Below are 24,952 nucleotides of genomic sequence, written 5' to 3' on the forward strand. Positions count from 1 at the left end.
GAAAGAGCTTAGAGGTAGTGATAGAGATTTGTGAGTCATTTACATAAAAGTGAGCATTGAAGCCATACCCATAGATAAGGAAATTAAATGGAATGTTCCTCTATAGGATACCATAATGCAGCAGGTGGTAAAGTCAGACTTAGTTGTTTCACAGTGTTGTCTTTAGATAACTGTTCATGCCACTCAAAATCATCTTTTATATCCCTTGTGCTAGAAGTTGCTGACTTCCAAAACTAGGACAGGAGATGATGTTTGGATGAGTTCAGAATGAAGAATTTGCGGAATATATTTTCAGAACTTTTACAGAATCATATGATTACATATTATACACCAGTAAATTTCACATTTAAAGGAACTCCTGAAATTTTAATTATATTATATAGTTATGACAGAGTATGATGAGAGAGAGGGCTATTTGCGACAAAAGTATCAAATACACTTATAACATCTCAGCCTTATTGTAGATAACTGAATCTGAATCTTCGGGGTGAGGCCAAACCTCTTTAATGCCCTCAAGTTCGGAAATCACTGATGTACATGATGAAATTGCTACTTTATTAAATTTAAAAACTGTGAATGTGGTTCCATAGTGTAGCGGTTAACATGTCTGCTTTACACTCAGAAGGTCCTGAGTTCGCGCCCCACTGGACCCACTGTCCATGGTCTACGGCCATGCCACCCTGAACAAGTCTGATCTCGGAAGCTAAGCAGGGTCAGGTCTGGTTAGTACTTGGATGGGAGACCACCTAGGAGGACCAGTGGCTGTAGGCATAAATAAAAATAATAAATTTTTTAAAAACTGGGATCCTCTTGAGATTGTCATTTTGATTTCAGAATAAAGGACACATTCCATTCCATTTGCAATCTAAAAAAATACTTTTATTTACCTTTCAGTTGAGTGTGCGAGGAAAAAATAAAAAAGAGAAACTTGAAGATTTCTTTAAAAACATGGTTAAATCAGCAGATGGAGTAATTGTTTCAGGAGTAAAGGTAAGATTTTACTTGATTAACAGGACTATTTGTTTGAGAATTTACTCCTTTTAAGAGAGAGTTGGATTGAGATTTCAGATGTGCAGAAAATTATATTGGAGTAAAAGAAAAATTTGGACAGTAGAATCCTTCAGCCTGAGAAAATGGGCCCTTGAGTTCACTCTTATAGAGCTCCCTTCTTCAAAGGGTGAGAGGTCTGTAGGTCCAAGGGATTTGCCCACTTGGAGCCCAAGCCTTTTCCCTCCAAACCAGACCAGTTATGTAGAACCTATATTTCCTTGGCTAAACCCAAGCCGCCTTCCAGGTCCTGTGTGGGCTTTTTCCCTGAGTTCATCCTCCAATGGGTAGAATCGGCCACTGGTGTGTGTACTCCAGGGGTGGTCAGGGAGTGAGTAGAGGGGAGGCACAGAGGAGATCACTGTGCAAGATGGAATGTCCAGCTACATGCACATGAGGTCCTTCTGGGTACCCTACACAGCTGCAAGGTGGGACACAGAGTGACTGCTTCTATTTGTATACTTGGCCTTGGCCTTATGAATGTTAGAGTCAGACCTGGATTCAGATTGGGAGTTAGAAGACCTTAGTTGAGGTTTTGGTCTTATCTCGTAATAGCTTGAGAAAAGTCTCTTTCTCTGAATCTCAATTTTCCCATTCTTAAAATGGTATTAATAGTCTACAGCCATGCCACCCTGAACAAGCCTTGATCTCATCTAATCTCGGAAGCTAAGCAGGGTCAGGCCTGTTTAGTACTTGGGTGGGAGACCACCTAGGAGGACCAGGGGCTGTAGCCATAAAAAAATAAATAAATAAAAAATAAGGGATTGCAAGCTGACAAGGTCCTTGTACTCTGTGAGGTCAGCCGAGGCTTGCCTCGCCTAAAAAATAAATAAAATGTTATAAATAATACTCTGCCTCACGGGATTGTTGGAAAGACTGAATGAATGAGGTAACACATGTGAAATACTTAAAAAGCTAATTATTTACTTGAATAACACCTAAATTTTTCTTAATGATGTTCTGAAGATAGCACAAGAATTGATTTATCTCAAGACTTATTAAAGTATAAGAGGAAAATCTTACATTATCAAGCAGATACTAAGAAAGATAAATAATGCTTTGTCATCATTACCTGTGTTTATAGATACAGCTACAATAAAACTTAGGTGTGAATTACTATTTATTTGATTTATAGTTTGATTTTTCAGAGACAGGGCAGTTGATATGTTGACTATGCATGTGCTTTTGCTACTTTCTAATAAAGACTCAGCTTACTTCCATTTTGATGCTGCTTATGGACTAATACTGAACATTTTTCTTAGCATTTAGTGTAAACCACTATATCGATTATGCTTGTCAATAATTTTGTTAGTAAAGTCATAACAGTTTTTGAACATATACAGCATGATGTTTGGTAGCCCACATTTTCTTATTTAATCTTTACTACAACCCTGCAAGTTACAGTGTTATCCCCATTTTTACAGTTAAGAAAACTGGTACGTGTGAATTACAGATTTCAAGTGACATTTTGTCAGTACTAACTTTTGCTGCTTGTGTTCTGTTGATGTCAGTATTGAATTACATCATTTCAGCTGGTGCTCTTTCAATAAACGATCTGTATTTTAGAAGGGAGAAAAGTACTATATTTTATTTTTAATATTTATCTAGCATTGTTACAAAAAGATTGAAGACAGTGGTGAATGTGATAATTGCTCCCAGATTGCTAGTTTGGCCAGGTTCTCCACAGTAGTCAGTAACAGCTCTAATGACTAAGCCCTGGCAGCCTTCAGGAAATGGCCCATTGTATACTAAATAGACCAAGAGAAATAAACTTTTACTTGTCTATCAGAATCTTTTTCTTAAAAGCAGTTGGTCATTCCCACTGGCAGTAATGTATTCATTGAAGTGCAGAGGCAGAATACAAATAAGAACACGTTTTAAGAGTATAACATGAACATGAACAATATGGGGAGCTACAAAACCATGGAAGATTTCTTCGTAGATAGAAATGCATGTCTATTAAAGTCTGCACTTGGTGAAATCAGTATAACATCTGATAATTGATAGCAGTGCTGTTTTACTGATTATCTTTTATGATTATAATGATAACAAAGTGGTTTACATGTTACACTAAAGCAAATAAGTGAAAAAAGTTCGTATTTTCTTTTGATCCTATAGGATGTAGATGATTTCTTTGAGCATGAACGAACATTCCTTTTAGAATATCATAACCGAGTTAAGGATGCATCTGCTAAATCTGATAGGATGACAAGATCCCACAAAAGTAAGGTTTTTCTCTGTGGCTAAAACTTATATTTTTTTAATGGAATAATTACATACAAAGTTATTACATTACTTACAGTTTGTAAAAGCCTTGGTATAGAGGAGTGTTTCTTAAACTGTGATCTATGAAGCCTAGACTATAAGGCCCTTTTTAGCAAGTCTGTGAGGTCAAAACGATTTTCATAATAATACTATGATACTTTTTGCCTTTTTCACCACGTCAACATTTATACTGATGATACAGAAGCTGTGGCAGATAAAATTTATGGTGCCTTAGCACAAATCAAGACAGTGACACCAAACTGTACTAATAGTCACTGTATTCTTTTCCCTCAGTGCATTTGCAGTTAAAAGTGCTTAATTAAGAATGTCCTTCATGAAGGAGTAAAAATTATTGCTCTCCCCTGAGTATACTTTTTTATATGATGACTGATGAAATGTGAAGAAGGTATGCATAAAGCACTTTGTATACTGAGGTATGACAGTTTTCTCTAGAAAAGCATTTTAGTGATTGTGTTGCTGAACTAGCTGCTTTCTTCATAAAACACCATTTTTACCTGAAAGAACAGCTGACAAACTATGATTATTGAGATTTAAGTATTTGGTAGACATTATCTTAAAAATTAAATAAGTGAGCCTGTTACTTCAAGGAAAACAACTCACAGTATATATTCACGATGAAAATCAAGCTTTCTACCAATAAGAATTTTTAAAAACTTGTCTCCATCACCATGAGCTTACTTCCCAATAATTGAGGGGATCGATGATGTTAGTGAATGTGATATTTTTAATGTTATATACTGAAGTGTGTTAACATTTCATAAGTGTCAAGATTTGCATAATTCGTTGACCCAGTATTTTCTAAATGATCCAAGTGCTTGATGTTACAAAATCATGTATGTAAAAAAATCCATTCAAAGCACAAGATAGAGTAATGGGTTTTTTTAAACAGCTTTATTGAGATGTATTTGACACAGAAGACAGTGTTCAGAGTATACAATTTTATGTTTTGATGTGTGAAATTGTCACTTGTCACTACAGTTAAATTAAATGAATGTCGTTTATCGTCTATCACCAGCTATTCATCACCACCAAAAGTTTTCTTTGTAGCCCGTCATAATCCTTCCCTCCCACCCCTGGCCCCAAGCAGCCGCTGATCATTCTGTCTCTGTAGGTTAGTTTGCATTTTCTAGAATTTTATATATCTGGAATCATACAGTATGTATACTTTATTGTCTGGCTTTGAACTTCAACAAAATTATTTTGAAATTTATCCATGTTTGTATCAATAGTTCATTCCTTTTTATTGCTGAGTGGTATTCCATTTTATGGATATACCACAATTGTTTATCCATTCAACTGTTGGATATTTGTGTTGATGCTAGCTTTGGCTATTGTGAATAAAGCTGACATGAGCTATCTATATGTAAGTCTTTGTATAGACATATGCTTTTATTTCTCTTGGGTAATACCTAGAAGTAGAATGGCTGAGTCATGTGGTAAGTGTATAATTAACTTTTCACAAAATTGCCAGACTTTTTTCCAAAATGATTGTACTATTTTACATTCCTACCAGTTGTGCATGAGAGTTGCTCTTCATCTTTGTCAGCAAGGATAATCAGTCTTTAATTTTAGCCATTCTGATATATCGGTAGTGGTATCTTGAGGTGGTTTTAATTTACATTTTTGTAATGACTGACTGCCAATGTTGAACATCTTCTCTTGTGTAAGTCCTCCAACTTTATTTTTTATCAAAGTTGTTTTGGCTCCTCTAGGTTCTTAATGCTTTCATGTGGGTTTTAGAATCTGTAGATCAATTCGGGGAAGACTGACATTTTAAATTGATCTTCTAATACATGAATATGGTATACGTTCCATTTAATTCTTTAAATTCTCTCAACATTGTTTTATAGTTTCCATTGTACACATCCTTGGTTAGATTGATTCCTAATTATTTTTGATGCTATTGTAAATTATGTGTTTTTTACATTTTAATTTCCAGTTCTTTGCTAATGTATAGAAAGCAATACAGTGTATTTTCAGTATTGATCTTATATCTTATAATCTCACTAAAGAAACTCACTAGTTCCAGTAACTATTCTGTAGATTCCTTAGGATTTTCTGCATAGATGATCATCTGCTATTAAAAACAGTTATGCCTATTCCTTTCCAATTTGGGTGCCATTTATTTGTTTTCCTGTGCCAGTGCACTTACAGCTCTGTCCTCCACTATAATGCCGATAGAAGTGGAACGTAGCTTTGCCTTGTTCTTATGGGGGAAGCATATGGTCCTAAATCATTCGTTATGATGATTTAGGTTTTTCCTAGATACCTTTTATTAGGTTGAGAAAATTCTCTTAAATTCCTTGTTTTTTGAGGGGTTTTTCAAGTCAGGAATGAATGTTGGATTTTGCTTTTTTTGCAAATACTGAGTAGTCATATAGTTTTTCTTTCTTAGTCAATTAATATGGTTAATTGCATTGTTTGACTTTTCAGATGTTAACCTTATATTCTTGGGATAATTATCACTTATACCAATGGAGTTTAATGGAATAAATTACAAAAAGTTTGACAGGATTTTAGATTCCCTATTGCACTAACCCTTAAAGAAACTACTCGTTGAGTTTTGGTGTGGTATCAAAGAAGAATATCCACAATTCTCTGGAAATACTAGTAAAAGACTTCTTGCTTTTCCAGCTACATGTATCTGTTTGAGCCTGGATTTTCTCCACATACTTGAAGAAAAGCAATATATCACAGTGATTGAATGCAGAATCAGATAAGAGAATCCAGCTGTCTTCTATTAAACCAGACACAAAAGAGATTCACAAAAATATAAGTGTCACTCTGCTCATTAAGTTAAAATATATGTAGTTATTTTTTATGTGAAATGTTATTTATGTTAACATGCAGTGGTTTTAATGTTACTTGAAAATGAAATACTAAAATTTTTTTTTACTTACAAAAATACAGTACTTATTGATAAATATAACCCACATAAACAGAAACTCTTTAGAGTCCTCAGTAATTTCTAAGAATGGAAAGGAGTCCTAAGACCAAGAAGTTTGAGAACCTCTGATACAGAGACCAGTCAGTAGGTACCTAGAACTATGACTCTCCATTTTGGGATATTGTTACATGCTATAATAGAAAGGAAATAAAGAAGACTTTGGCCTGGTAACTTCTATTCTTAAATCACTCTGGAGGGTTAAGAGTTATTTTTGTATTTTATTTTCTTATATCTTTGTGATTTGCAGATTTCTTATAACGAAGTAGTGTTTTATACTTGCCTGTTCAGTAATTAAGAACTATAAAGTAAAAGTGTGTGAAAGTTAAATTTCTTCCTAGATTCATTACTAATTTGTTTCAGAGCCTTGGACAAGTCACATAATTGGTCTTTTGCTGATTTTCTTGTTTATAAAGTGACATTTAGGATAAAATATGTCATACTTTACTCCTCTATTAAGAAAAACTTTGTCCCAGCCCATACTCTCCCTGCCTCTCCAGCAGGTTCTACATTTACTTTCCTAACACACCCAAAGTCACATAATGTACACTGTGGACTCCAGCTGTGCCCTGTTTACCTTCCTGGGAAACCCCACACTTCTGGACCACGGCCCCCAAAACAGAAAAACTGTGTAAACATGAATTAATACATACTAGCGTTGACTGTAATAATTAGGAATACTCTTTAGTTTAGATTTGATGATTTAAAGTGGTATTCTACTATTTCAATTTCTTAAAGAATTATTTATTTCATAAACATTGGCATACAGTATCTATTATATGCCAGCCATCATATTAGCTGTTGATGATTTCAAGATGAAAAATTTAGTCTTTGCCCTTAGGTAGTTAATAATTTTGCAGGCAAGATAAACATGAAAAACAAAAGTTTACAATATATTGTAATTAGTCCTATGGTAGAGGTGCATATTAATGCTATGGAAACAAAGAACTACAAAGATAATTATCTGTTAAGAAAACTAAAGAAAATATTGGTGATTTAATCTATTTAGCCAAATGAGATGGTTAAGAGAAATGATAGTGAAACTGTTTTACAAAATTATAAAGTAAAAACTTTTTTCATAATGAACTTAGCCTGGACTATGGAAAATTAAGCTTTTCAACATGTAAAAAAGCAGGACAGTTTGCTTATTTTTTGTGATCATATAATTACATAGTAGCTAAAGAGGATAGTATTCTCAGAGCTAGGTATTAGAATCCAGGAACTTCTCGTTGCAAAAAATAATTTCAGGGTTAGTTTAAACATAAATACTAATGTATTTGGTATTAAACACAAAAATAAATTTTAATACCTACCTTGAAAAACCAACCTTTAAAGTAATTTAAAAAAAAATTTTTTTAACTTAAACTTTTAGGCTAAGATAACAGTGAAGAATATCACATATAGAAGTTACCATTTTTAGAGTTTGGAGTTTGTATTCAGAGTTTCTTTATAAAAGGTGAATTTCAGTCTTATTAGTTGAATGTAATTTTGTACAACATAAGAAAGTATAATGTAGGGGTTACTGTTTCATCAAGTAATAAACACATAATAAAGCCTTGTAAAACTACTACTACTATAAGTGGAAATTTTCATACAAAATAGACATGTCTTGGATTTCATTAATGGTAAAAGTGTATGTAGTACTGTACTTACTATGCACCAAGTATATAGTAACATTTATTAGCTTTTAATTCTTAAAATAATAATATGAGATGGGTACCATTATTATCATTTCCAAATGAGGAAACTGAGGCACAGATAATTTAAGTAACATGCCCAAGGTCATATAGCTAGTGAATTGGGAAGCTGAGATTGGGTCCTAGTCCCATGGTTCTATGTCCATACTCTTGACCTTTTCATTATACTATCCTTTTTTGGTACCAAAAAAGCATCTATTATAATTTTTCTCAACAAGTACATTGTTCTGTGGGGCAAGCCCTAGGAAGACTATTGTGCTGAAGTTGAGTACTTTGCTTCCTAGTACCCAAGAGTAATTGTGCCATTGTTCATCTAGTTTCCCAACCTCCATGATTTCTCCTACGTCAGGTCTGCTGTTTGTAAATCCTATCTATTACATTTTCTTTTCTTTTTCTCTGACATTTTCTAAAGATCTTTTAGCTTTGTTAATTCCTCTATGCTCTTCCTCTTCCCACTATCTTGATCCTTTCTTTCAGTATCTGATGCAACATTTTCCTAGTTGGTTACTCTGCCTTCTATGTCTCTCCACTTCTAGTCTTTACTCCAGGAAGCAGTATTTTTTTTTTAATCTAAAATTTTTTATCAGATTGATTTCACCACTATTTAAAAATTTCTAAAACACTCATTGCTACAAGATCAAATCCAAAGTTTATTATGGCTTACAAAAATTTTTTCCCTAATATGTTTCCAACTTATTTTTTCATCTTCAGCTTGATCTACTCCCCCTCTATACCTTGCAGTGCCATAGTCTCAGAAGGTTCTCTTGAGTATACTATGCTCTTATATGCCTCCCTGGTCTTTATCCATGCTCTCTTCTTTATCCAAAATGTTCTCTCCTCCATGTTACATGGTAAAAATTTGCTCATCTGATCCTCCAAGCTAAAGCTCATTCTGTAATGTCTGTAGATCCTTTCCTGACTTAGGTAGAATCTCACCTGTTTCCCCTCCTCCCAAAGTAGTTTGTACCTACTTCTAATATAATACTCGTCATATTATAGTTTTTCTCATTTCCTTCACTAGCTTTGGGTATCTCATATTACATACACGTTGTTTGACAGGTAGGTATTTAATAAGTATCTTTGAATCAATGAATAAATATATTAAAATTTAAAAATTTTTCCATAGGCGCTGCAGATGATTACAATAGAATTGGTTCTTCATTATATGCTTTAGGAACTCAGGATTCTACAGATATATGCAAGTAAGGATTCTGATTAAAAACATTATATAAATAAAAATTTCGTTGGCAGCCTAGGCACACACATTGATAATATAAAGCTTTATAAACTCAGATCAGTGTCAGTTTTTCTCTTCCCTTTCTCTTTTATTTTTTAAATTTTAGAAATAAAAGTGGACCATAATATATACATTGTTAACCTTTACAAAGTTTTATTTGATGAAAATAGGCTGAGCGTGTGTGTGTGTGTGTGTGTGTGTGTGTGTGTGTGTGTGTGTAAGGGAGAGACAGAATTTGTGTCAAAATGTTCTTAGGTTTTGGTAAAGTTTATTATTAATTAAAATGCTATTTGGAATTAGAATATATGTATATGTGTGTATTTCATTGAAGACCAAATTGACTTTTAAAATAAAAGTTAATCCTATCAGTTTGCACTTTTTAGAGGCTGGCTATTTATAGTTTCATGAATGTTAGGGCAGTCAGATGGAGAAGGTATTGTGCATGTTAGTGTAGAAACACTCTCTAGAAGTTTGCTTACACAGCTATCCTTAATTTATGCTAGTTTTTTACTTTAATTTTAATCTAAACATAGTTAAGTATAGTTGCTCCTATAATGTTTAAATCTCACTCTTCATTGAAAAATAATTCAAACTTTTTAAAAAATGTTAAGCGGAAAAGCTATTTTCATAGTTTATGCCTTTCTCTAAACCACATCCTTGAACGTTTCTCTAGTATATCCTCTCTGCAGACATGTAAGATCCAAGTTTTTCAAAGCAAGGTGCTATAGCTTACACTAATTAGACTTAATTCTTAAGTCTTTAATAAGAAAAAAGTCAACCTTGCCATGTATTATCTTATACAAACCGGTCAGAGCAAGTTCTTTTTAGTAAAACAAAGTTTATAAAATTATGTTCTAGCTTTTGGTAGTAATTGCCCTAATCCAATTATGTCATCTTTAATTACCTATTTCATAAAATACCCTTTAATAGTTTGACATTGGGATATTTTTTAGTTGGTTGTTAGCATTTGAGAGAGGCAGTTGAGTTAAAAGTGAAAGTGAATTCTGAGATAGAAGTTGCCTATTCATTTGTCATTTTCCAAAACAAAGCAGCTCTATTTGAAAATGTTTACAACATAGCTATCAGATATCTTCAAGAACTGCTCCAACTTCGGTATTTTCCTTTTAAATCAGCCTTTTGTCTCATTGCATGTGATTGTACTTTTATAATAGTTTTGAAGATAGGTTTTATTTAGTATTTTATGGCATATTACTAAAGACAGATTTTTCGTTTTAATGTATGGCTTAGACATCTTGATATGAGAAGATTTTCTATAAAACAGACTTCAAGCAATCTGTTATGTGTGGGCGAACAGAGAGATTGAACCAAATGAAATAAACAAGACCATTAAATATTATTGTAATTAAATAAGAATGTGTTAATATAGTTTTGGGGGCATTATGTATTCTCTGAACATTTGAAATGGAAAATTATTTAAAAGTAGCTTCTGATGAAATATTTTTCTCTTCCAGATTTTTTCTCAAAGTTTCAGAACTATTTGATAAAACAAGAGTAAGTACTGTTAATTAATTAACATCTGGTAGTAAAAATCTCTGCATACAGTAAGTAGTGTATAACGTGGCTGTGTTTAACTACATTGAGGAAGATGAGTTATACTTCAGAAGGATGAAGAAACAGATTTAGATTTGAAAATTTGAGTTTTGTTTTTGTTGTTCCCCCCCCCCCCAGGAAATTCAGGGATCAGTCCTAGATACAATAATATTTAACATTTTATCACTTGATGGAATAGCAAAAATGCTTATTAGATTTTTAATGGTACTTAGAGTGGTGGTGTCTAGTCCAGGTAGAAATCTGATTTCAACATGACTTTTTCAGTTGAGTGATGTGTAATGGAGACAAATAAAAAGAGATATTCTCTAACAAAGGAAAAGTCTTTAAATATATAAATGTTGTTATACTAGGATCCATGTAGCTCATTATTCTGCTTTTGATATTTGTACCAATAAGCATTTTATGGGAAGATAGAGGTTTTTTGTGTGCATTTACATTGTAAGAATAGGGATCTATAACAAAATAGCCTTATAAGTTAGTTCTTTCAGAAGCAGATGTCAGGGTGGGATTTGTGTCAGTTTTGAAAATACATTCTAGGAAGCATTTGCTGTTCTTAGGTGATAGGTTTTATTCTATTTTAATAATTTTTTATTTTTCAATACAGTTGACATGCAATATAACATTAGTTTCAAGTGTACAACATAGTGATTAGACATTTATATAACTTAGGAAGCGATCACCCCGATAAATCTAGTACCCATGACACCGTACATAGTTATTCCAATATTATCGATTATATTTCCTATGCTACACTTTACGCCCCATGACTATTGTGTAACTACCAATTTGTACTTCTTAATCCCTTCTCCTTTTTCACCCTTCCCTTCAACCCCCCTCCCATCTAGCAACCATCAAAATGATATCTGTATCTGGAGTTTCTCTTTTGTTCGCCCATTCATCGCGGTTTTTAGATTCCACATATAAGTGAAATCATGTGGCATCTGTCTTCCTTATTTGTCTGACTCATTTCACTTAGTATACTACCTTCTAGGTCCATCTATGTTGTTGCAGATGGAAAGATTTCATTCTTTTTTAATAGCTGAATATTATTCTGTTGCATATATATATATATCACTTCATTATCCATACGTCTTTATTGATGGACACTTAGGGAGCTTCCATATCTTGGCTATTGGAAATAATGCTGCAGTAAATTAGGGTTGCATATGTCTTTTCAAGTTAGTGTTTTGGATTTCTCCGGATAACCACCCAGAAGTGGAACTACTGGGTCCTTCTTGGTCTCTTGTTATGGGCTTTGTTTTAAAGTATTCTGTCTGGTCTAAGTATTGCTACTTCAATATTTTTTGTTTGTTTCCATTTTCATGAAATATCTTTCCATCCCTTTACTTTCAATCTGTGTGTCTTTCAGTCCAAAGTGTCTCTCGTAGGCAGCATCTGTAAGGGTCTTATCCAGCCACCCCTATGTCTTTCGATTAGAGCATTCAATCCATTTACATTTAGAGTAATTGTTGATACCTAGTTATTGCCATTTTATTGCTGATATTTTTATATATTTTTTCTTCAGGAAGCCGCTTTAACATTTCTTATAATACTAGGTTGGTGGTGATGAATGCCTTCAGCTTTTCTCTTTTTTTGGTCTGGAAGCCCTGTATTTGTCCTTCAATTCTAAATGATAGCTTTGCTGGGTATTCTTGATTGTAAGTCCTTACTTTTTATGACTTTGAATATTTCATACCGCTCTGACCTGCAGAGTTTCTATTGTGAAATCAGCTGACATTCTTATGGGAGCTCCCTTGTAGGTAACTAACTGCTTTTTCTCTTGCTGTTTTTAAGATTCTCTCTTTGTCTTTAACTTGTGGTATTTTAATTATGATGTGTCTTGGTGTGGGCCTCTTTGGGTTCATCTTGTTTGGGACTGTGTGCTTCCAGGGCTTTTATGTCTATTTCCTTCACCAGGTCAGAAGAGTATTCTATCATTTCTTCAAACAGATTTTAATTGTCTTCTTTTTCTGGTAGCCCTACGATGTAAATGTTAGTACACTTGATGTTGTCCCAGAGATCTCTTAAACTATCCTCACTTTTTTGGATTCTTTTTTCTTGTTGCTGTTCTGATTGTTTTGTGCTTCCTAATCTTCCAGATTGCTGATTTGATCCTCTGCTTCACGTAATATACTGTCAATTAATGTATTCTTCATTTCAGTTATCTTTCCTTCCTGACTGGTTCTTTGTGTTTTCCACTTCCATCATTATGTTTCCTATCTCCTTATTGAAGTTCTCACTGAGATCTTTGAGCATCCTTATAACCAGTGTTTTGAACTCTGCATCTGATAGAATGCTCATCTCCATTTTGTTGAGTTCTTTTCTTTGGAGCTTTGTTCTGCTCTTTGACTTGGGACACGTTTCTTTGTCTCCCCATTTTGGCTGCCCTCGTGTCTGTCTCTATGTATTAGGTAGGGCTGCTATGTCTCCTGGTCTTAATAGAGTGGCTTTATATGGTAGGTGCCCTGTGGGGCCCAGTGGCACAGTCTCCTTGGTCACCTGAGCTAGGTGCTTCAGGTGTGTCCCTTGAATGGGTTGTGTGTGTCTCCCTGTTGTAGTTGAGCTTTGATTGCTGTTGCCACTGCAGTAGGAGTGCTCTCGGGCTGATTGGTTGTGAGGACCGGCCATGACTATAGTGAAGCCGTTGTGCAGGGGGCTGACCTTACAGAGCAGGATTCACTTTAATGGGGCTCTGGTGTCTGCCGAGTCTACCCTTTGGGTGTGTCATTTGCGGAGGTGGCTGGATGGTGCTCTGGTGTGGTCTTAAGCCGGCCACCGGGTATGTTTGTTTTGGGGCCCCCTGGGAGGGTCTCTGTTGTAGACCAAGGTCCACTCCTGCCTGTGCCCTGCCCCAGGCCACACGGTATGACCTACAACGCGATCTGCAGATGGTTTGCCACTTGTGCTGAGCTTGGAGGCGCCTGGGTGAGGCTAAGCTGTGAATCAAGTCCAGCTGCCATTAGTGCCAGGCTTGCGGCTGCTTAGCAAGAGATATGGGACAGATCAAGGCCAGATGCTGCTTGTTTGGGGTTGTGAACTTTTGAAATTTTAGGCAAGTTTGCAGCATGAGCCAAGAAGGCTGTTTATATGGAAAAGCCACTGGAAGCAACTTAAATGAGCCTGCAAGTTGGGCGGGGCAGGATCTCAGGGAATCAGCAGGGTGGGGCGAACAGTTTTAGCCAGACTGATGGAAACCGAGATATGGTGGCCACCTTTGTCTGCATGCTGAGTGGGGGGACAGTCCAGCAGCGGAACGGTGGCTTCTACTAGTACTTCTGTCTGGGATAAAGCTACCCCTCTGGCCCATGTTCTTAAGCCAGGTAATTCAGTTCTTTGTATGTCCCTGGCACCTTTTGAGCTGCTGCCCTGGTCCTTGATCTCAGAACAAAGTAGTCTGTCAGCTAGTAAGTCTGTGTGCAGGCCCTTTAAGAGGTACACCTGGGACTCCAGCAGCCCTCTGTCTCAGTCAGCTGTAATCTCTGCTGGTTTTCACAGCCAGAAGTTGTGCGGACTCCTCTTCCTGGCACTGGAAGCATAGGCTGGGGAGCCCAGTGTGGGGCTGTGATCTCTCACTCCTCAGGGGGGCCTCCGTAGCCTGCGATAGCCCTCCCAATTTTTAACCACCACACGTGGGTGTGGAACCAGCCCATTCTTTGTCTCTGTCCCCCACCGCAAGGCATCAGTCTCAAGGTGGCTTCTTCTGTATGTCCTTACCTATAAGTCTTCTGTTCAGCTAGACCTCAGGCAATTCTTAATGATGGTTTTCTATCATTTTGATGTAGTCATGGGAGGAGGCAAGCACCGCGTTTACCTGCTCTGCTGTCGTGACTGGAGGCCAGTAAGCATTTTCTCCTGGGGAATCTGAGTGGCATATTTTCATAGCCACCACAATCTTTATTTCCTTTAGTGTTGGCATTGTTCTGGTTATTCTTGCTGTGTAACAAATCATCTTAAAATCAGTAGCTTAAAAGAACAACCATTTTATTGTACTAATGAGTTCTCTGGGTCAGGAATTCAGAAGGATACAGCATTACCTCCACTCATAGATGACTTCAACAGGGAAAATATGAAGGCTGGGGGCTAGAATCATCTGTGGGGTTTATCGCTCATATGTCTGGGGTTGATACCGTCTGTCAGCTGGGACTCGTGCTAGGGCTGTTGACTGTAACACCTACATGTGGTTTTTCTCTGCAGCTGCTTAGGCTGTCTCACAACATGGTTCCTAGGTTCCAAAATGAGCATCCCCCAAAATGGGAAGTGGAAGCTGCTTAGTTTATAAGTCCTGAGCCTGAAAAGTGGCACAGCATCGCTTTTGTATTAGTCAAGCAGTCTTAGAGCTCAGATTTTTTAAGGGGAGAGGCACATACCCTACTTTCTTAATGTAAGGAGAGGAGCCAAATTTAAAAGCACCCAAAGTCTAGCATGTTTCTCTAAATTCATCTAAATCGATTTTTCTAAGTTAATTTTGAATATGCTTTGTGTCAATGTCTTATCTGTTAGGTTAAATTCCATAAGTTTATTTCTCCATGAAGTAATATTTTTTAAGAAGCTTCAAGTTATTTCTAACTTTGTGTTGAGGCATATTATACATAGAGGAAAAAGCACATATCAGAAATGTGCATCTCACTGAAATTTTACAAGTTTAGCACATCCATGTAATGAGCATCCAGATCAAGAAAGGGGATATTACCGGCAACCCAGTTGCCCTGTCCCTCTTCAACTACCTTCTGAGTCACCACCACCTGTAAGGGTAACCACAATCCTGGCTTTTAATGGCATAGATGAGTTCTGTTTTCTTTCTTTCTTTTTTTTTTTTTTTTCATAAATGCACTGTGTAATATGCACTCTGTTCTATCTGGTTTCATGTACTCAATATCATGTATATGCGCTCAACCCATATTGTTGTATGTAGATATATTTCTTTCATTCTTCTTGATGTATAGTATTCCGTTACAAGAATATACCTAAATGTATTTATCTGTTCTGTGGTAGGCATTTTAGGTAGTTTCTAGCTTGGAGCTCTTTGCAGATAGCACTGCTTAGACCATTCTTGTATCACTTCAGTTGAACATAAGCGTACATTTCTGTTGGGTGTAGCTGACTAGGAGGGGAATTGGTGGATCGGAGAGTATCTGTGTGAAACCCTTTCATAGATACTGCCAAACCGTCTCCCAAAGTGATTGTACCAATTTACATTCCCATCAGAATGACTATGAGTATTGGGTTGCTGCACATGCTGCACAAGCTTGTAACAGTCGGTATCTTTTTTTATTTAGTCATTCTGGTGGTTGTGTAGAGTTGCATTTTAACTTCTTATTTTGTCAGTAATTTCAGACTTACAGAAAAGTTGCAGGAATAGTACAAAGGATTCGTGTACATGCATCACCCAGATTTCCTGAGTATTAACATTGTCTATGTTGCGTAAAGTTCTTTTATTCCAAAAAGTCCGTATTCTGTTTTCCACCCTTTGTGCACATCTCTCTTTTTTAAGATGAAAATTAATTTTAGTACATAGCCAATGATCATCAATGATTCCCTTTAATGTCATCAAATATGCAGTATACAGATGTTCCTCATTGTCTCATAAATGGCTCTTTACAGTGAAGTTCGTTTGAGTCAGGATCCAGACAAGGTCCCCATGTTGTATTTGGTTGGCAGAGTATATCTATTTTTATCAAATTATGTCTCTCCATAGTGAATGAAGAGTTCTCATCTTTTTAGTCTGGCATGGCTGCTTCCCATCTGATGCCAACTTAAACTAACTACATCTGTTTTATTATTCTTTGTTGGCTTCAAGCATATTTTGTTAATGTATTGACCGTTTTCTGGCTGTCCTCAGGAGGAGGATTGGATTGAATTCCTTAGTTTACCATTGCCAACCTGTATTGTTTTAAAATCACGTGTACGTATCAATTGCCATTGAAATGAAGAGAGCATAAGTGAAGCCGAAGGATAACATTGAAACATGTTACAGCCAAGAAATTGAGCCAGATACAGATTTTTCCCTAAATTCACTCATTTTATATTATCTCCTCAGAGTTACAAAGAAGAGTAACAGGCCAGTAGAAAGGAGAAGTTATTTTTAACTAATTTTTTTACAGTAGCTAAGAAAACAAGGTAGAATGTAAGTGCTAATTAAATAAATGCCCATTTTTTCCCCTTTTTCAGAAAATAGAAGCACGCGTGTCTGCTGATGAGGACCTCAAACTTTCTGACCTTTTAAAATATTACTTAAGAGAATCTCAAGCTGCTAAGGTAACTTTATTGTTCATTGTTTTTTTAGATGGACAGTTTTGTAAAAAGACATTTCTTTAACGGTTGTCAGATTTAAGATTATTAAAGATGATCTATCCCTTGATTTTAAATTATGTTTTCAAGAGTGAAGGTTTTTATTTTCTTTTTAGAAATTATAGGTCAGGGAACCCCCATAAAAGCTTCCTCTGTAAACTTCTGATATAATCTGGAACTTTTAAAAATAAATAAATAAATTTGGCATAGTTGTTCAGGTAAAGTGCCTGCAAAAACAAAAGTAAAACCCCGAAATAATAGTTGTGTAGCTGAAGAATTTCTCAGTTGTCCACATAAGTCCTTTATTGAGGGTGAGAGAGATCCGTAAAACAAGGACATGTTTTATTTTAAGGCAGTTCACATTTCCTTTTAGAAGTCTGTAAGACTAAAACTTACTAATCAAAACAATGTTTAACAATAACATCTTAAAAATCTGTTAATTTATGAATTGAGATATTAGAAAATTCCCATTTGATCAGTGGTGCTTTGAGCACTATTCTTTCATTCCTTATCAAATTATATGTAACCCTTTTAACTCCGAGGACTTAGGTACTTGCCCGTCAATTTAAATCAGATTATGTCTTATAAACTATTTACATTGAAATGGGCTGGGATAAAATGAAATGTTCACTTTAGAAGACTTCATATTTATTAATTTATTATAATATGTAGTGGTCAATAGATAACTTTTTAGAACAGAACCTGGCTTTAAAAGGAAATCCAAATTTTTTAGTAACCACAAGAAAGAATTGAAATTTAATCGTAAGAATTAAAATTACAATGAAGTATCACTACATACCTTAATTAGAATGGCTAAAATGAAAAAAATCTGACAAACATTACAGCAACTACAACTTTCATGCACTGTCAGTGGGAGTATGATATTCTAACACTTTGGAAAAGTTTCTCAGTTTCTTTAAAAATTAAATATAGACTATCCCGTGGTCCAGTCATTCTAGTTTCCGGTATTGGAAAGCGTATGTCCCCACAGATGTTCACAGCAGCTTTATGTGTAATGGCCGAGACTGGCAACAACCCAAATGTCCACCAACAAGTGAGTGGATAAACAAATCGTGGTACAGCCATACAATGGAATGCTACTCAGTGATAAACAGGAATGAACTACTCATACATGCAACGACATGGATGAGTCTCAAAATAATTTTGCTGAGTGAAAGAAGGAAAAAAATAGACTATAGTTCACGCTGAAGTTCACTCTTAATGTTGTATACTCTATAGGTTTCAACAAATACGTGTATCATTCAACAAATGATATGTATCTGCCATTATAAGAAGTATCATACAGAATAGTTTCATTGCCCTAAAAATCCTCTGCTCCATCTGTTCATCCTCCTTCCCCCTAACGCCTATTCAGTTTTTTTAATTATTATTGCCATAGTTTTGCCTTTTCCAGAATGTCACATAGTTGGGCCTTTTCAGACTGGCCTTTTTCATTCAGTAATATACATTTAAGTTTCCTCTTTGTCTTTTCGTGGCTTGTGAACACATTTCTTTCTAGCACTGAGTAATATTCCATCGTCCGGTTATACTCTGACCTACTGAAGGACATCTTGGTGTCTTCCAAGTTTTGGCATTTGCGAATAAAGCTGCTATAAATATTTATGTACATCAAAAAATGAATGAATGAATGAATGAATGAATGAATATTCATGTACAGGTTTTTTGGTGGATATAAGTTTGCAACTCCTTTGAGTAAATATCAAGGAGCACAATTGCTGGATTATATGGAAGGGAGTAGGTTTCGTTCTGCCAAACTGTCTTCCGAAGTGGCTGTACCATTTTGCATTCCCACCAGCAATGAATGAGAGTTTTTGTTGCTTCACATCCTCACCAGCATTTGGTGTTCTCAGTGTTGTGGAGTTTGGCCATTCTAACAGGTGTGTAGTGGTATCTCATTGTTTTAATCTGCATTTCCCTGATGACATATGATGTGAAGCATCTTTTCACATGCTTATTTGTCATCTATATATCTTCTTTGGTGAGGTGTCTATTTAAAAAATTGGTCTTTGGCCCATTTATTTTGTTGTTCGTTTTCCTATTGTTGAGTCATAGGAGTGTTTTATATTTTGGATAGCAGTCCTTTATCAGATATCTCGTGTAAATATTTTTTCTAGGTCTGTGGCTTGTCTTCTCATCCTCTCTCGACAATGTCTTTTGCATAGCAGAGAATTTTTAATTTTAATGAAGTCCAGTGTATCAGTTTTCTCTTTCGTAGATCTCACCTTTGGCGTTCTATCTAAAAAGTCATCGCCAAACCCAAGGTCATCTGGATTTTCTCTTATGTTATTCTAGGTGTTTCATAGTTTTGCATTATACTCTTAGGTCTGTGATCCACGTTAAGGTAATTTTCGTAAAGGGTGTAAGGCCGGTGTATAAGTTCATTTATTTGCACATGAGTGTCCAGTTTTCCTGGCACCATTTGTTGAAAAGACTGTCTTTTTTCCATTGTATTTCCTTTTCTCCTTTATCAAAGATCATTTGAGTCTAGTTTTGGGCTCCATTTTATTCTATTGATTCAGTACCACATTGTCTAGAATGCTGTAGCTTTATAGTAAGGCTTACAGTAGGTAGTGTCAGTCCTCTAACTTTATTCTTTTCCCTTAATATCGTCTTGATTATTCTGTGTCTTGCCTCTCCACATAAACTTGAGAATCAGTTTATCGATAATCGACAAATAACTTGCTGGGATTATGTTGAATCTGTAGATTAGGTTGGAAAGAACTGATTTTTACGATGTTTTTACAATATTATAATATCCACGATCATGGACTCTCTCTCTATTTACTTAGTTCTGTTTCTTTTTTCAGAGTTTTGTAGAATCCTCTTAGATTTTGTACATATTTCGTCAGCTTAATACCTAAATTATTTCATTTTAAGAGGTGCTAATATAAATGCTGCATTTTTAATTTCAAAATTCAATTTTCCATTGCTGGTATGTAAGAAAGCCATTGACTTTCATGTCTTAATATTTTATCCTACAACCTTATACTCGCCCATTAATTCCAGGAAGTTTTTTTGCTGATGCTGTCAGATTTCTACACAAACAGTCATGCCATTTGTGCACAGATTTATTTCTTCCTTCCTCATCTGTATGTTTCTTATTTCCTTTTCTTATTACAGTGGCTAGAATTTCCAGTACAATGTTGAGAAAGAGTGGTGAAATGGGACATCCTTGTGCTGTTCCTGATATTAGTGGGAAAGCTTCTAGTTTCTCACCATTAAACATGATGTTAGCTGTAGGTTTTTTGTAGGTGTTCTTTATCAAGTTGACAAAGGTGCTAAGACAGTTTAGTGGGGAAGAGAATAGACTTTTCAACATGTAGTACTGGGACAACTGAAAAGTTACCTGAGAAAAATACAGTGGGACCCCCTTCCTCACATCGTGTATAAAAATTTACTCAGACTAGATCCAAGACAAATGTAAGAGCTAAAACTATAACGTTTTGGTTTCTCAGATGTGACAGCAGAAGCACAGCACACAAAGAAAAAATAAATTAGACTTTACTAAAATTAAAAACTTTTGTGTATGAAATGACACTATCAAGAAAAGGGGGAAAAAAAACCCACAGAGTAGGAGAAAATATTTGTAAATCATGTAAGTCCCTATAAGCAGCTGGCATCCGGAATATATAAAGAACTCTTAGAACTCAATACAAAGAAATATAGCCCAATTAAAAAATGAGCAAAATACTCAAATGTTCCTCCAAAGAAGATATACAAGTGGCTAATGAATACATTAAAAAATGTTCTGCATTATTAGCCACCAGGGAAATGCAAATCAAAACGACAGTGAGGTTTCATTTCACACCCACTAGGTAGCTTTCCTCAAAAAGAAGGCTGAGTCTTGACAAGGATGTGAAGAAGTTGGAACACTCATACAGTCAGTGCAGCCACTTTGGAAAAACAGTCTGGCAGTTTCTCAATAGGCTGGTTCTGTGTAGAGTCACCAGTTGACCCAGTAATTCCACTCCTAAGTAATGAGATATAAAAGAGAAATGAAATGAAAATGTCCATGCAAAGACTTTATAACAAATGTTCATAACAGATTTATTTATAATAGGCAGATAGTGGAAACAAACCAAATGTCTTATCAACTGATGAATGGTTAAATGAATGTAATATATTCATACAGTGAAATCGTATTTAGCAGTAAAAAGGAGTGAAGTACTGATTCATGCTATAACGTGGATGAACCGGAAACTTCATGCTAAGTGAAAAAAGCCATGCACAGAAGGCCACATATTATATGATTCCACATTTTAATGAAAAGTCCAGAATAGGCAAATCTCCAGAGACAGAAAGCAGATTAATAGGGGCTGAGGGTATGGAGAGTGACTGTTACTGGATATGGGGTTTATTTTTGGGTGATGAACATGTTCTAAAATTGATTGTAGTGATAGTTACACAATTCCATGAGCATCCTAAAAACCATCGAATAAGTGCACTTTGAATAAGTGAGCAAGAGGGTGTATGAATTATATCTCAGTAAAGCTATTCTAAAAAACTTTTAGACGAGTAACTGGCTGGTGGTAGTCACTGTGTAAGTGCGAGCGCGGACCGTGGTCGGGTGGTGCGGCGGTGGTGGCGGGCGGCGGAGCGTGAGTACCCGGAACGTGAAGCTCGTGTGACTGTGAAGCATTCCGTTTTACAGGATCTCCTCTATCGAAGATCTAGGTCATTAGTGGATTATGAAAATGCTAATAAAGCCCTGGATAAAGCAAGAGCGAAAAATAAAGATGTTCTGCAGGCTGAAACATCCCAACAATTATGTTGTCAGAAATTTGAAAAAATATCTGAATCTGCAAAACAGGGTACTGTTATATTAACCTTTAATCATAAAGTATGCTTTACACTAGCGTGTAAATTAAATAGTTAATCCCAGTTTCTTTTGTTCACAGAACTTATAGATTTTAAGACAAGAAGAGTTGCCGCATTCAGAAAAAATTTAGTGGAACTGGCAGAGTTAGAACTGAAGCATGCAAAGGTAGTGTCATTAAAGATTTACTAATTTAAGGAACTTATAATTTAGAAATAAGTCCGTCGTGAAATTGATTCCAAGGGATACTGTAAGAACTATTCCTGAATTGGAATTATGTTTTCCAAGATTGTTTCACTCCTTAAAAATACTTAGTTTTAGTAAATAACTAGCCTACAGAATTTTTTTTTTACAAGATTTGTTTACTGCAAATTAAGCCCTTTCTTACAGTTAATATAAAGATAAAGCTTAGCCCAAACCTTATGGTAATTTTTAAAATGGAGAATCTTAAACTTGAGAAGGGTTTTAAAGATCATCTAATTCAAGTAAGAATAATATCTATAATATCTCTGATGGTCAGCTCTACAAAACTGGTAACTAATATGGAAACCAGTATTTTTTGACTAGTATAAAAATATATATTTTCCTTAATATAAACATTCCTTAAAAATTTCCTTAACATTGCTGTCTTCAGAGGGACTGAAAATTAAAAATGTGTTCAAAATTACCAAAACTATCAGCAAGTGTTAAAGAACTTTAACTTGTAAATGTTATTTTTTGATACATTTATAACATTTACATATCTTAATTTATAAAGCTTAAACACAAATCTACTACTTTGTAACTTTGGTCAAAGTTTTGTCATCTAAAATATAAGAAAGGTAGGTTTTCATTCCTCTTTTAGTTCACCCTTCAGATATTTGAATAGTTTGTACTATCTGCATATATTCTCTCCTCCAGGCTGGACATCCCTGGGCTAGATAGTTTTCATCCCATACACCTCAAAAAGTTTTTTATAATAATATTACTCTCCTGTCATTGTTCTTTTAAAAGAGTGCACTCAGAAATGAAAACACCTTTAAAATAATACATAGGCTGATTATTGTACACATTTCTTCTTACAGCATGTTTTCTATGTATAAGGATTTTTTAAACTGTCATACCGCACCAACTTGATTTGGCTTATAATCACACCTGTTTTCTTATTCGTCAGTTTATGAACCTTGAACCCGTACTTGTGTGTTTATATATATTTTTAGTAAGTTTATTCATCTTTGTGGTAAAAAAATATAAAATTTACCATCTTAACCATTTTTAAATGTACAGTTCAGTAGAGTTAAGTATATCCACGTTGTGCAGCAGATAGAATTTTTTTCATTTATTGAGTATTTGATATTTAAAATGTAATTGCAGATCACATTTATGACTATTAAGTTTTAGCTTGCTAGTTTTAGCACAACACATTCTAATATTTTAGAAACATGGATTTGATCGTATAGTATTTAACTATTATACCAGTTATTCCTTTCAGGGGATGGACATTTGTAATTTGTATGAACTTCCCTTTTATTAATCAAGACCAAAGGAATCAGCATTCATGAATCTAATTGTAAAAGTACGTGGAACCAAAAAAGGTTAAATTATTAGGTTCCTTCCTTTCTTTCTATGCTAGTTGGTATTAACTTATTATTAATACTCTTTGTTTATACTTATTTATATAGTTATGAATTCACCTACTTATACTATTATCAACCATTATTTCTCTATTTTATCCATTAAGAATAAAAGAAGTATCAAATTCCTCTTCATTAAAATCAAAATATATGTTGTCTGATTTCTTGGTCTAATCTCCTTTATCAGAAGAAAATATTTTAATAATAAGGTTGGCATGATTTATATTTCCTAAGCCTGTGTTGGTTTCTTTTTTCTTTTTTTCTTTTTAGGCAAGGCAACCCTTGGTTGACCTCACAAATTGCAAGGACCTTGCCATCTTACGATCCTTTATTTTTCTTTTATTTTTGATGCCTACAGCACTTGGTCTTCCTAGGTGGTCTCCCATCCAAGTACTAACCAGGTCCAACCCTGCTTAGCTTCCAAGATCAGACGGGATCGGGCTTATTCAGGGTGACATGGTCTTAGACAAGCCCGTGTTGGTTTCTAATGTTCATTGTTTTTGTTCTTTTGAAAGCGGTTATAAACTAGAATTTTGTTACAGATTGAGGAGGGGTTGACAAGCTACAGCCTCCTTTTTATATAGCCTGTGAACCAGGAATAGTGTTTATGTTTTTAAGTGGTTTAAAAAAAGAAGAAGAAGAAGAAGAAGATTTGATGGCATGTGATAATTACATTAAATTCCAATTTAATCTATAAATAAAATTTTATTGGAAAACAGCCAAGCTAATTTATTTATTCTTTGTCTGTGATTGCTTTCACAGTACTACAGCAAAGTTCAAGAAATAGAGGCCAAATGTCTCAGAGTCTAAAATGTTTACCATTCAGCCCTTTTACAGAAAAAGTTTGCAGACCCCTAGTATAGATTGATGCTGGTTTCCAGATTGTATATTTTTTCAAATCCTTTCTGAAACATGTTCTCTGTGTTCAAATTTTTGATAGCTCTTCTAGTCTGGCGGCTCTTAACTGGAAGTGATTTTGCCTGCTGGGAGACATTTGTGGTTGTCACGTAGTGGGGTGCTGCTAAACATCCTGCGAGGCACAGGACAACCCCCACAAGATAGGAATTCAGCCCCAAATGTTCAAGGTTGCCAGGGCTTGGAAACCCTGGTCTGTTGTCTAAGATTTCTTAATGATTTTTTAAATCTGAGCAGATTCCCATTTTGGTCCCAGAATCCACATGAGTTATTCCAAAAAGACTAGATAAGTTAAATTTACAGCAAGACAATTTGAAACTGCTTTGGATTTTATTTATTATAATGGGAATATGTGTTGCGACATACTTGAAGTCTGGTTACAACAGAAAACTAGTTAGGTCACTTGTGTGTGCCTGCAGATAGCCTCGGATTCTCTTAATGAAGTATCAAATATATAATAAGGACAATAAAAAAAAATATGATGATGCCGACTATGAGGGTGTGAAGTCTTTATAT

The 24,952-nt window shown here is 35.2% G+C and overlaps 1 protein-coding gene and 2 pseudogenes across 3 annotated transcripts in view; 2 read left to right on the plus strand and 1 right to left on the minus strand.

The window, feature by feature from the left end:
* SNX6 (sorting nexin 6) overlaps positions 1-24,952 on the plus strand; it is a 47,234-nt gene that overhangs the window by 18,797 nt on the left and 3,485 nt on the right. The window contains exons 6-12 of one of the 3 annotated variants that reach the window (XM_036238796.1): positions 895-990; positions 3,166-3,271; positions 9,101-9,176; positions 10,684-10,723; positions 16,952-17,038; positions 21,744-21,903; positions 21,991-22,076. In XM_036238796.1, coding sequence (XP_036094689.1) covers positions 895-990; positions 3,166-3,271; positions 9,101-9,176; positions 10,684-10,723; positions 16,952-17,038; positions 21,744-21,903; positions 21,991-22,076 — 651 coding nt within the window. The remainder of the gene's footprint in view (positions 1-894; positions 991-3,165; positions 3,272-9,100; positions 9,177-10,683; positions 10,724-16,951; positions 17,039-21,743; positions 21,904-21,990; positions 22,077-24,952) is intronic. The other 2 variants (XM_036238797.1, XM_016152068.2) reach the window with 2 other exon arrangements.
* Positions 1,662-1,781, plus strand: LOC118600591 (annotated as a pseudogene).
* LOC118601335 lies at positions 23,871-23,989 on the minus strand (annotated as a pseudogene).

The sequence above is a fragment of the Rousettus aegyptiacus genome, unplaced genomic scaffold (assembly GCF_014176215.1).
Source record: "Rousettus aegyptiacus isolate mRouAeg1 unplaced genomic scaffold, mRouAeg1.p scaffold_m13_p_3, whole genome shotgun sequence".
NCBI lineage: Eukaryota > Metazoa > Chordata > Mammalia > Chiroptera > Pteropodidae > Rousettus > Rousettus aegyptiacus.